The sequence below is a fragment of the Hylobates moloch genome, unplaced genomic scaffold, assembly GCF_009828535.3.
Source record: "Hylobates moloch isolate HMO894 unplaced genomic scaffold, HMol_V3 SCAFFOLD_2, whole genome shotgun sequence".
Taxonomy (NCBI): Eukaryota; Metazoa; Chordata; class Mammalia; order Primates; family Hylobatidae; genus Hylobates; species Hylobates moloch.
Genome location: NW_026652277.1, coordinates 79,755,641 through 79,769,636, shown reverse-complemented (window position 1 = coordinate 79,769,636; position 13,996 = coordinate 79,755,641). Strand labels below are relative to the sequence as shown.

General features: G+C 38.8%; 1 protein-coding gene across 3 annotated transcripts in view; it reads right to left on the bottom strand.

Annotated features, from left to right (window-relative positions):
• CEP162 (centrosomal protein 162) overlaps nt 1-13,996 on the bottom strand; it is a 118,469-nt gene that overhangs the window by 84,402 nt on the left and 20,071 nt on the right. For all 3 annotated transcript variants that reach the window (XM_032152005.2, XM_058434770.1, XM_032152013.2), the window contains 2 exons: nt 2,633-2,748; nt 442-472 (listed from right to left, as the gene is read on the bottom strand). In XM_032152005.2, coding sequence (XP_032007896.1) covers nt 442-472; nt 2,633-2,748 — 147 coding nt within the window. The remainder of the gene's footprint in view (nt 1-441; nt 473-2,632; nt 2,749-13,996) is intronic.

Below are 13,996 nucleotides of genomic sequence, written 5' to 3'. Positions count from 1 at the left end.
CACACACAAAAAAAAAAAAACCATATGCAATGCATATTAAAATGAAGATAAATGCTTATATACAAAGAATATATAATCTTATATATGTATATATGTAACAAGCATGTTTTATCTGTGTGTGTTTGTATGTATATAACAAATACGATTTTCTTCCGATGTAGAAGACAGTAGGCTAACATCAACATACATATCTATGCTTATGTACAGCCTAGTATACATGTACACATGGAAGGCAAAGGGCGTAAGAAAAATAAAAAAAATCTTAAATATAACAGAATGGATTCAAGATAGGCATAAGAAACATATTATTGAGAAAAGCTAGGAACTTTAATTCCTTAGAAATGTTTAAAAACAGATAGTGACTCATTCAGAATTACTTAGATGAAATTCTGAACAGACTAATTTTTTGCCAACTAAAACATGAATATAAGTAATATTTACCATTAGCAAGCATGCCAGTTTTTTCTTCTTCCTAAATTAAAAAAGGAAAATGATTATATGTTTTGAAACCAAAATTATGTAAAATGAACACAATGCAAATAATAGCAAAATCTGAAATCCAGGGCTTTTTATCCCATATTGAAAAGATCGGGAACTGTGTTTTCTAGGCTTCTTTCACCAACCACTCTCATTTATCATAATTCTTCAAGGCTAGCTCTGACAGAATGTCTAAAATTCTCTTCTGAAGCTTGGCAATCACCAAAATTAATTTAGACCTTAAAAATTCTTGCTTAAAGCATTTAAGTTCTATTTGCTCATCTACCTTGCTCAAGAATTCTCTAGTTTTTTTTGAATGTCAAGATAACAGAGCTATTTCACACAAGAGTTCTGCAGTTATAACATTACCAGTCTATTTTCCCTTATGTTCAAAATTAATGACCAAATCTTATACTCATTATTTCATCTATGTTTCAAAAGACACAACTTTCAGAAAGACAAGCCACCAAACAGCAAGACAGATGAAGTTCTTCAGTATTAGGGGTTCCCTTAGAATACTTTTCCTATTAATATCACCTATATCTCCTACTTGGGTAGGCAGTTTGTGGGATCTTCCAATAACAGAGCTTTAATCCCTTCCTATTTTGATTCATACCCAGACAGTGCTCTGAAGCTTCCAGTTAGGCTGATACATTTTTATGCATATGGTACACTTTCTAAATATACCACACTATTATGCCTTGTACTGACCTATTCATTTTTCTTTTCTTTTCTTTTTTTTTTTTTTTTTTTGAGACAGGGTCGTGCTCTGTCACCCAGGCAGAAGCGCAGTGGCTCAATCTTGGCTCACTGCAACCTCTGCCCCCAGGGTTTGAGCGATTCTCCTGCCTCAGCCTCCCGAGCAGCTGGGACTACAGGCGCGTGCCAACCATACCCGGCTAATGTTTTGTATTTTTAGTAGAGAAGGGGTTTCATCATGTTGACCAGGCTAGTGACCTATTCATTTTTCAAAAAAATATTGTAATTGCCACATTCCAAGTACAAATCTCATTAAATTTCTATGGATATTCATCAATCACATTAATTTCTATGTTATTTCTAAGGTCATCTAGTTTCTTCCTCAAGACTGAGTGACACGTAGACACCCCAGGACCAAATACTAAGTAAACTTAAAAATAAGATTTATATATACCTGAAAAGTGTTTCTTTTATCTTGAGTCTATGTTTTCATTCATGTTAAAACATCTAGTCCTAACACACAGTACCAAAGAGACTGTGCCCAGATAGAGACCAAAATAAAAAATAGTAATAACAAATAACAAAACAACAATATTAATTGTTCTACTAGCTACTATTAGATAGCTTCAAAGATAAGTTCTATAAGGTAGGCAATATGAAGTAGTAGGCCTCAACAATTCTTGGTAAGAACTGGGAAATGAGAGAGTATGAAACACCACTGAATGTGAATGGAATCATGTAGTTCCTTATCTTAGCCAAGTAAGTTTCAGACGTTAATATTGTAACTAGTATAAATATTAGGGAGGGACATTTACTATACTTCATAAAGGCAAGTCATACCAAAGAAAAAGTATAAGTTAACATACTTGTTTAAAAATTAGTTTTGAATTTTAATTAAGCTTTCAATTTTTAAAGCTTAACTTAAGCTTATGTGCCAAAATCAATCTCTTTTTGTTTGTTTGAGACAGGGTCTCACTCACCAACTAGGATGGAGTGCAGTGACACAATCACAGGTCACTGCAGCCTTGACCTCCCTGGCTCAAGTGATCTTCCCACCTCAGTCTCCTAAGTAGGTGGATACTTTGCTAATTTTTTAAAAATTTATTTTTTGGAGAGATGAGATCTCACTATGTTATCCAGGTTGTCCTTGAGCTCCTGGGCTCAAACAGTCCTCCTGCCTCAGCCTCCCAAAGTGCTGAAATTACAGGTGTGAACCACTGTGCCTGGCCAAAAATCTCTCATAAAATCATCAACTGTCATAATTTTTTCATTAAGATTCAAATTAATTTAATATCTTAAGTTAAGAAAATGTTTAACTGAGTGTTAGGAGACCTGTAAGTTTACAACAATGAGCAAGATTATGAAGAACTCCATTTTCTGAGCTCTTCATATAGCAATAGGCAGCCAGGTTGATGAAAAAAGTTGCAAAACTGTCAAATATGTAATTGATATATACCTGTTTGGGTACAGTTATTTCTTCTGATTTGGAATTCTCTTTGGAAGGTGTCTCTTCATCTTTAGTAGTCAACGGCGCACCAATATACTCATCTTCAAAATCATCACTGTAATTTTCTGAAGAAAGTAATTTTTAAAAGTACAAAGACCACATTGTCAAAAAAGTCAAATTCCAGGAAAAGGCTGTTGATTTCCAAAGGAAGAAGTCTGTATAAGAATAGTTTATTGAAATAGTAACATAAAGATGTCTTTAGAGAATCTATAGAACTCTCCACCCCAAATCAACAGGATATACATTCTTCTCAGCATCACATCACACTTATTCCAAATTGACCACATAGTTAGAAGTAAAGCAATCCTCGGCAAATGTAAAAGAACAGAAATTATTAACAAACTGTCTCTCAGACTACAGTGCAATCAAATTAGAACTCAGGATTAAGAAACTCACTCAAAACCACACAACTACATGGAAACTGAACAAACTGCTCCTGAATGACTACTGGGTACATAATGAAATGAAGGCAGAAATAAAGATGTTCTTTGAAACCAATGAGAACAAAGACACACATACCAAAATCTCTGGGACACATTTGAAGCAGTGTGTAGAGGGAAATTTACAGCACTAAATGCACACAAGGGAAAGCAGGAAAGATCTAAAATTGACACCCTAACATCACAATTAAAAGAACTAGAGAAGCAAGAGCAAACACATTCAAAAGCTAGCAGAAGGCAAGATATAACTAAGATCAGAGCAGAACTGAAGGAGATAGAGACACAAAAGACCCTTCAAAAAATGAATGAATCCAGGAGCTGGTTTTTTGAAAAGATCAACAAAATTGATAGACCGCAATCAATAAAGAAGAGAGAAGAATCAAACAGACACAATAAAAAATGGTAAAGGGGATATCACCACCGATCCCACAGAAATACAATCTACCATCAGAAAACACTATAAACACCTCTATGCAAATAAACTAGAAAATCTAGCAGAAATGGATAAATTCCAGGACACATACACCCTCCCAAGGCTAAACCAGGAAGAAGCTGAATCCCTGAATAGACCAATAACAGGCTCTGAAATTGAGGCAATAATTAATAGCTTACCAACCAAAAAAGTCCAGGACCAGACGGATTCACAGCCAAATTCTACCAGAGGTACAAGGAGGAGGTGGTACCATTCCTTCTGAAACTATCCCAATCAATGTAAAAAGAGGGAATCCTCCCTAACTCATTTTATGAGGCCAGCATCATACTGATACCAAAGCCTGGCAGAGACACAACAACAAAAAAAGAGAATTTTAGACCAATATCCTTGATGAACATTGATGCAAAATAAAATACTGGCAAACTGAATCCAGCAGCATATCAAAAAGCTTATCCACCATGATCAAGTGGGCTTCATCCCTGGGATGCAAGGCTGGTTCAACATACACAAATCAATAAATGTAATCCAGCATATAAACAGAACCAAAGACAAAAACCACATGATTATCTCAATAGACGCAGAAAAGGCCTTTGACAAAATTCAATAACCCTTCATGCTAAAAACTCTCAATAAACTAGGCATTGATGGGATGTATCTCAAAATAATAAGAGCTATTTATGACAAACCCACAGCCAATATCATACTGAATGGGCAAAAACTGGAAGCATTCCCTTTGAAGACTGGCACAAGACAGGGATGCCCTCTCTCACCACTCCTATTCAACATAGTATTGGAAATACTGGCCAGGGCTATCAGGCAGGAGAAAGAAATAAAGGGTATTCAATTAGGAAAAGAGGAAGTCAAACTGTCCCTGTTTGCAGATGACATGATTGTACATTTAGAAAACCCCATTGTCTCAGCCCAAAATCTCCTTAAGCTGATAAGCAACTTCAGCAGTCTCAGGATACAAAATCAATGTGCAAAAATCACAAGCATTCTTGTACACCAATAACAGACAAACAGAGAGACAAATCATGAGTGAACTCCCATTCACAATTGCTTCAAAGAGAATAAAATACCTAGGAATCCAGCTTACAAGGGATGTGAAGGACCTCTTCAAGGAGAACTACAAACCACTGCTCAACGAAATAAAAGAGGACACAAACAAATGGAAGAACATTCCATGCTCATGGATAGGAAGAATCAGTATCATGAAAATGGCCATACTGCCCAAGGTAATTTATACATTCAATGCCAACTCCATCAAGCTACCAATGACTTTCTTCACAGAATTGGAAAAAACTACTTTAAAGTTCATGTGGAACCAAAAAAGAGCCCGCATTGCCAAGACAATCCTAAGCAAAAAGAACAAAGCTGGAGGCATCATGCTACCTGACTTCAAACTATACTACAAGGCTACAGTAACCAGAACAGCATGGTACTGGTACCAAAACAGAGATATAGACCAATGGAACAGAACAGAGCCCTGAGAAATAATACCACACATCTACAACCATCTGATCTTTGATAAACCTGACAGAAATAAGAAATGAGGAAAGGACTCCCTATTTAATAAATGGTGCTGGGAAAACTGGCTAGCCATATGTAGAAAGCTGAAACTGGATCCCTTCCTTACACCTCACACAAACATTAATTCAAGATGGATTAAAGACTTAAATGTTAGACCTAAAACGATAAAAACCCTAGAAGAAAACCTAGGCAGTGTCATTCAGGACACAGGCATGGGCAAGGACTTCATGTCTAAAACACCAAAAGCAATGGCAACAAAAGCTAAAATAGAAAAATGGGATCTAATTAAACTAAAGAGCTTCTGCACAGCAAAAGAAACTACCATCAGAGTGAACAGACAACCTACAGAATGGGAGAAAATTTTTGCAATTTACCCATCTGACAAAGGGCTAATATCCAGAATCTACAAAGAACTCAAACAAATTTATAAGAAAAAAATCAAACAACCCCACCAAAAAGTGGGCAAAGGATATGAATACATACTTCTCAAAAGAAGACATTTATGCAGCCAACAGACACATGAAAAAATGCTCATCATCACTGGTCATCAGAGAAATGCAAAGCAAAACCACCATGAGATAGCATCTCACACTAGTTAGAATGGCGATCATTAAAAAGTCAAGAAACAACAGATGCTGGAGAGGATGTGGAGAAACAGGAACACTTTTACACTGTTGGTAGGAGTGTAAACTAGTTCAACAATTGTGGAAGACAGTGTGGCGATTCCTCAAGGATCTAGAACTAGAAATACCATTTGACCCAGCCATCCCATTACTGGTTATATACCCAAAGGATTATAAATCATGCTGCTATAAAGACACATGCACACGTATGTTTACTGCGGCACTGTTCACAATAGGAAAGACTTGGAGTCAATCCAAATGTCCATCAATGATAGACTGGACTAAGAAAATGTGGCACACAGACACCATGGAATACTACGCAGCCATAAAAAAGGATGAGTTTATGTCCTTTGCAGGGACATGGATGAAGCTAGAAACCATCATTCTGAGCAAACTGTCGCAAGGACAGAAAACCAAACAGGGCATGTTCTCACTCATAGGTGGGAATTGAACAATAAGAACACCTGGACACAGGGTGGGGAACATCACACACTGAGGCCTGTCATGGGGTGGGGGGAGGGGGGAGGGATAGCATTAGGAGAGATACCTAATGTAAATGATGAGTTAATGCAGCACACCAACATGGCACATGTATACATATGTAACAAACCTGCACATTGTGCACATGTACCCTAGAACTTAAAGTATATATATATAAAAAGAACTTCTTCTTTTGCAAACGTTTAATGAGAGTTCAATTTATAAGACTATTTTTGGTTTATGTCATTATGGTACTTTCAAATAGTTCTCAGAATTGTATATTTTTAGTCTTTTATATTATTAACCAAATAAAAATTTCTAGAGCTGCCCAAAGGATCTTGAATTACCTTTAAAATAAGACTTTAATATTTATTTTTAAAAGACAAACATGACCAATTGCTTACTTATAAAAGGAAGGACTTCTGTGAAATCTTGCCACTTTTAAAAAGGTTGGATTTTGTTTTTTAGGTTGATTTTGTTTGTTTGTTTCTACAGGTATCTCTACCGTAAGTCTTAACCAGTCCTTATGAAAGATCTCTGACCCTTCCCTTAGGTAAATACTGACCTTTGCTGTTTTCCCAATCATGACTGCTTCTTATCTAAAGCCTCCAAATTATATCTCAATGACTGTGCAGAAGGAAAAGGTGTCTCCAGGTTAACTGAGGCATTCAGTCTACTTACGGGGAAGGTTGGACAGGAACTATTTGGCCAGGATCTCTTCTTCAATTTTTAACTTATTCACAGTATTAATTTAGATCTGTAGCTATGAAAGGGGAATATCTTTTCAGAGTGGAACTGATCATTTTAGAAACAAACATGATCTAATTTGTATTTCAAAAAACTACATCACACTGAGAAACAGGATGGCCTGATGGGAAAAAGACTACATAAGGTACTAGAGCCTACTTCTGGAATGGCTGTTTTTTACTCTTTTCTTAGAATGAAGATGAAGACGACAACTTCTGTGTAATTAATACTGGAAGTTAAGAAATGAGTTTGAGAGGGTTTGGGAGTGAAACAGGGATGCTTCCAGTGAGATCTGCCTAGAGAAACATCTACATTTTAGTTCATAAGAAATATGAGCTTGGAACAGCATGTGTATTATAATTTAGGTAGATAAACTAGGTTAGTTGGTTAACTATGTCAGTATTTGTACTCTGAGGCTGAGAAGTTCACCTTTGTTTCTCTTCCACATAAGAAAGAACACTGCTTGGGATTTTCTAATATCAGTAGACATATAGTTAAAATCACAAGACAGTTAAAAGTAATAACTTTGTATTAGGCACACTTCTAAGTGCTGAGACCAATACAAGATGATTAAGACTTTAGTAGTCTAAGTGGGAACCACCGAATTTTAAGTAACCCCTGAGATTAGACTTGCTTAAGAAAAGATGATGAACAAGGAAAGAGGAGATATGGGAGAATATGACATTGAACTTGGACAACTACTTAGGATTTGGGAACCAATGGGAGGCGCTGTGGTGCGTGTGTGACTGCGTAAAGACAGTGTTAGAAACAGTTCAGGCAGTATGGCAGAGTGCTTAAGAGCATGACCTGGGGCCAGAAGGCCTAGATTCAATTCCTGGTTCCACTACTTTCAGCTGTAGAACCACTGGCAGGCCACAAACTCCCTTTGCTTCACTTTTTCCATCTGTACATTGGGGATAATAGTACTTTTCTCAGAAGATTGCTGAGATGATTAAGAGTTAAAGTGTTTAGAACGGTGGTTGATATGTAATATGCACTGTATATAAGTGTTAGCTATAATGTTTACAGTAATTATTGCTGTTAGTATTATTATAGCTTCTCTGTTTTTTTTTTTTTTTGAGATGGAGTTTTGCTCTTGTTGCCCAGGCTAGAGTGTGATGGCATGATCTCGGCTCACTGCCAACCTCTGCCTCCCGGGTCCAAGTGATTCTCCTGCCTCAGCCTCCTGAGTAGCTGGGATTACAGGTGCCCACCACCACACCTGGCTAATTTTTTGTATTTTTAGTAGAGACAGGTTTCACCATGTTGGCCAGGCTGATCTCAAACTCCTGATGTCAGGTGATCCACCCGCCTTGGCCTCACAAAGTGCTGGGATCACAGGTGTGAGCCACCACACCCGGCCTATTATAGCTACTCTTGCACTTAATCTAAATCAAAAGTTAATACAGTCAAGTATTATTTCTGATTGGGAAAAGTGCCAATCTAATAAGCATTCTTCAAAACAACATTTTCTTATTTTCATTTAGTAACTAAACAGCCTACAGGCAAATATTAGCATCCAGCACATGAATAACCGACTTCCTCCCCAGAAACCTGTCATGAATAAAGTACATCTGAAGTAAGAAGGAAGTGTCATTAGTAGACCCAGAGACAAATGAAAGACAAGAAACAAAGAAAAGGAAAACAGCACGTCAGAGATTTCAGGAACAAACATCAAGGCAAATTAAATTTATATAAAAATGAAAGAGTAAAACTAATTTGAGAGGGTGATTCTTACATGAGAAACATCAGAGATAGTATCTAGGCTCTTCTACATTGTTCGGAAAACAATCAGAATATTTACTTGTACCACTCTGACCTTTTTCGCAGGTAGATGTCACATATTCAAGTTATTGGGTTTCTATGATTCTCTATCCTTGTAACTTCAAAAATGTTATTTTCAGAAATAAAAATGTTCTTAAAGCTCAGATAAACCATATGCAATGTAAAAGATCTTTTTGGAAGACATTTTTAATCTTTTGTTGGCAAACTTAGCTGCAAATTTTTAATTCTTTGCCAATCTAGAGGACTTCCTCCTCTGCCATGTTGGAGTTAAAGGGATTGTACTTTCTTTGTAAACAATACAACATATAAAACAACTATTTACAGATATTAGACAACTCACAGCAAAAAAATGTGATTCCTAAGAAAACAAGTGAGCTAGCCTACAATTACCTGAAGGCACATACATTCTGAAGTACTGAGCAGGGGCGGGGAGATCAGGACAGTCTCACTAAGTAGAGGACAGCGAGGTAAGTTCAGAAAGGCTGAGGCAATTTAGAAAATGCAAGACAGTAATCAAGAGAGGAGGTGCCTAAGTAAAAACAAAGCCCCAGAAATCTGCATAGGGTGCCCTTGAGTCTTTGCTGAATACTAAGCTATTAATGCATAAAATGAGCCAAGAACAAGTAGGATGCTGTAAGTTAGACAATTCTCAAGTTCATACAAGACAGGGAGACTTGCAAACTCTAATCTAAGTAGCGAGTCCTCACTGATCACTAGGGGCATTGGGATGTGCCTTAGCAATAGGGTTAGAGGTTACTAGAGCTACTCTAGACTTCCGCTAACAAAGCATAAGAAAAGCCTTGAAAAAAGTCAAGTGGTAGGATCAACTACTCACCAGGCAAGGCTCAATAACACTCTTTAAAAGAAGAAAATAAAATCTAGACACTGAATAACATAAAATTCACAATACCCAACATCCAATAAAAAATTACTAGACTTCTAAGAGGCAGGAAAAAGTGTCAGGAAACTAGAAGAAAAAAATAGCCAACAGAAAAGGGACGCAGAAATGAACAAATACTGAGATCTGTAAAATATGTTTAATATTAAAGACTTGAAAAAAATGGGGCACAGAGCCAAGATGGCCGAATAGGAACAGCTCCGGTCTCCAGCTCTCAGCCCGAGCGACAAAGAAGACTGGTGATTTCCGCATTTCTGCTTGAGGTACCGGTTTCATCTCACTAGGGAGTGCCAAACAGTGGGTGCAGGACAGTCGGTGAAGCGCACTGTGCGCGAGCCGAAGCAGGGCGAGGCACTGCCTCACTCGGGAAGCGCAAGGGGTCAGGGAGTTCCCTTTCCTAGTCAAAGAAAGGGGTAACAGACGGCACCTGGAAAATCGGGTCAGTCCCACCCTCATACTGCGCTTTCCCAACGGGCCTGGAAAATGGCACACTAGGAGATTGTATCCCGCACCTGGCTCGGAGGGTCCTATGCCCACTGAGTCTCGCTGATTGCTAGCACAGCAGTCTGAGATCAAGCTGCAAGGCGGCAGCGAGGCTGGGGGAGGGGCGCCCGCCATTGCCCAGGCTTGCTTAGGTAAACAAAGCAGCCAGGAAGCTCGAACTGGGTGGAGCCCACCACAGCTCAAGGAGGCCTGCCTGCCTCTGTAGGCTCCACCTCTGGGGGCAGGGCACAGACAAACAAAAAGTCAGCAGGAATCTCCAGAGACTTAAATGTCCCTGTCTGACTGACAGCTTTGAAGAGAGTAGTGGTTCTCCCAGCACGCAGCTGGAGATCTGAGAACCGACAGACTGCCTCCTAAAGTGGGTCCCTCACCCCTGAGCAGCCTAACTGGGAGGCACCCCCCCCCAGAAGGGAAAGACTGACACCTCACTGGGCCAGGTACTCCTCTGAGACAAAACTTCCAGAGGAACTATCAGACAGCTGAATTTGTGGTCTCACGAAAATCCGCTGTTCTGCAGCCACCGCTGCTGACACCCAGCCAAACAGGGTCTGGAGTGGACCTCTAGTAAACTCCAACAGACCTGCAGCTGAGGGTCCTGTCTGGTAGAAGGAAAACTAACAAACAGAAAGGACATCCACACCAAAAACCCATCTGTACATCACCATCATCAAAGCCCAAAAGTAGATAAAACCGCAAAGATGGGGAAAAAACAGAGCAGAAAAACTGGAAACTCTAAAAAGCAGAGCACCTCTCCTCCTCCAAAGGAACGCAGTTCCTTACCAGCAATGGAACAAAGCTGGATGGAGGATGACTTTGACGAGTTGAGAGAAGAAGGCTTCAGACGATCAAACTACTCTGAGCTACGGGAGGAAATTCAAAACAATAGCAAAGAAGTTAAAAACTTTGAAAAAAAATTAGAAGAATGGATAACTAGAATAACCAATGGAGAGAAGGGCTTAAAGGAGATGGAGGAGCTGAAAGCCAAATTTCGAGAACTACGTGAAGACTGCAGAAGCCTCAGTAGCAGATGCGATCAACTGGAAGAAAGGGTATCGCAGATGGAAGATGAAATGAATGAAATGAAGCGAGAAGGGAAGTCTAGAGAAAAAAGAATAAAAAGAAATGAACAAAGCCTCCAAGAAATTTGGGACTACGTGAAACGACCAAACCTACGTCTGATTGGTGTACCTGAAAATGACGGGGAGAATGGAACCAAGTTGGAAAACACTCTGCAAGATATTATCCAGGAGAACTTCCCCAATCTAGCAAGGCAGGCCAACATTCAGATTCAGGAAATACAGAGAACGCCACAAAGATACTCCTCGAGAAGAGCAACTCCAAGACACATAATTGTCAGATTCACCAAAGTTGAAATGAAGGAAAAAATGTTAAGGGCAGCCAGAGAGAAAGGTCGGGTTACCCACAAAGGGAAGCCCATCAGGCTAACAGCTGATCTCTCGGCAGAAACTCTACAAGCCAGAAGAGAGTGGGGCCGATATTCAACATTCTTAAAGAAAAGAATTTTCAACCCAGAATTTCCTATCCAGACAAACTAAGCTTCATAAGTGAAGGAGAAATAAAATACTTTACAGACAAGCAAACGCTGAGTGATTTTGTCACCACCAGGCCTGCCCTAAAAGAGCTCCTGAAGGAAGCACTAAACATGGAAAGGAACAACCGGTACCAGCCACTGCAAAAACATGCCAAATTGTAAAGACCATTGAGGCTAGGAAGAAACTGCATCAACTAATGAGCAAAATAACCAACTAACATCATAATGACAGGATCAGATTCACACATAACAATATTAACGTTAAATGTAAATGGGCTAAATGCTCCAATTAAAAGACACAGACTGGCAAACTGGATAAGGAGTCAGGACCCATCAGTGTGCTGTATTCAGGAAACCCATCTCACGTGCAGAGACACACATAGACTCAAAATAAAGGGATGGAGGAAGATCTATCAAGCAAATGGAAAACAAAAAAAGGCAGGGGTTGCAATCCTAGTCTCTGACAAAATAGACTTTAAACCAACAAAGATCAAAAGAGACAAAGAAGGCCATTACATAATGGTAAAGGGATCAATTCAACAAGAAAAGCTAACTATCCTAAATATATATGCACCCAACACAGGAGCACCCAGATTCATAAAGCAAGTCCTGAGTGACCTACAAAGGGACTTAAACTCCCACACAATAATAATGAGAGATTTTAACACCCCACTGTCAACATTAGACAGATCATCTAGACAGAAAGTTAACAAGGATATCCAGGAATTGAACTCAGCTCTAAACAAAGTGGACCTAATAGACATCTACAGAACTCTCCACCCCAAATCAACAGAATATACATTTTTTTCAGCACCACACCACACCTATTCCAAAATTGACCACATAGTTGGAAGTAAAGCTCTCCTCAGCAAATGTAAAAGAACAGAAATTATAACAAACTGTCTCTCAGACCACAGTGCAATCAAACTAGAACTCAGGATTAAGAAACTCACTCAAAACCGCTCAACTACATGGAAACTGAACAACCTGCTCCTGAATGACTATTGGGTACATAATGAAATGAAGGCAGAAATAAAGATGTTCTTTGAAACCAACGAGAACAAAGACACAACATACCAGAATCTCTGGGACACATTCAAAGCAGTGTGTAGAGGGAAATTTATAGCACTAAATGCCCACAAGAGAAAACAGGAAAGATCCAAAATTGACACCCTAACATCACAATTAAAAGAACTAGGAAAGCAAGAGCAAACACATTCAAAAGCTAGCAGAAGGCTAGAAATAACTAAAATCAGAGCAGAACTGAAGGAAATAGAGACACAAAAAACCCTTCAAAAAATTAATGAATCCAGGAGCTGGTTTTTTGAAAAGATCAACAAAATTGATAGACCGCTAGCAAGACTAATAAAGAAGAAAAGAGAGAAGAATCAAATAGATGCAATAAAAAATGAAAAAGGGGATATCACCACCAATCCCACAGAAATACAGTCTACCATCAGAGAATACTACAAACACCTCTATGCAAATAAACTAGAAAATCTAGAAGAAATGGATAAATTCCTCGACAAATACAGCCTCCCAAGACTAAATCAGGAAGAAGTCGAATCTCTGAATAGACCAATAACAGGTTCTGAAATTGTGGCAATAATCAATAGCTTACCAACCAAAAAGAGTCCAGGACCTGATGGATTCACAGCTGAATTCTACCAGAGGTACAAGGAGGAACTGGTACCATTCCTTCTGAAACTATTCCAATCGATAGAAAAAGAGGGAATCCTCCCTAACACATTTTATGAAGCCAGCATCATCCTGATACCAAAGCCAGGCAGAGACACAACCAAAAAAGAGAATTTTAGACCAATATCCTTGATGAACATTGATGCAAAAATCCTCAATAAAATACTGGCAAACCGAATCCAGCAGCACATCAAAGAGCTTATCCACCATGATCAAGTGGGCTTCATCCCTGGGATGCAAGGCTGGTTCAACATATGCAAATCAATAAATGTAATCCAGCATATAAACAGAACCAAAGACAAAAACCACATGATTATCTCAACAGATGCAGAAAAGGCTTTTGACAAAATTCAACAACCCTTCATGCTAAAAACTCTCAATAAATTAGGTACTGATGGGACGTATCTCAAAATAATAAGAGCTATATACGACAAACCCACAGCCAATATCATACTGAATGGGCAAAAACTGGAAGCATTCCCTCTGAAAACTGGCACAAGACAGGGATGCCCTCTCTCACCGCTCCTATTCAACATAGTGCTGGAAGTTCTGGCCAGAGCAATCAGGCAGGAGAAGGAAATAAAGGGTATTCAATTAGGAAAAGAGGAAGTCAAACTGTCCCT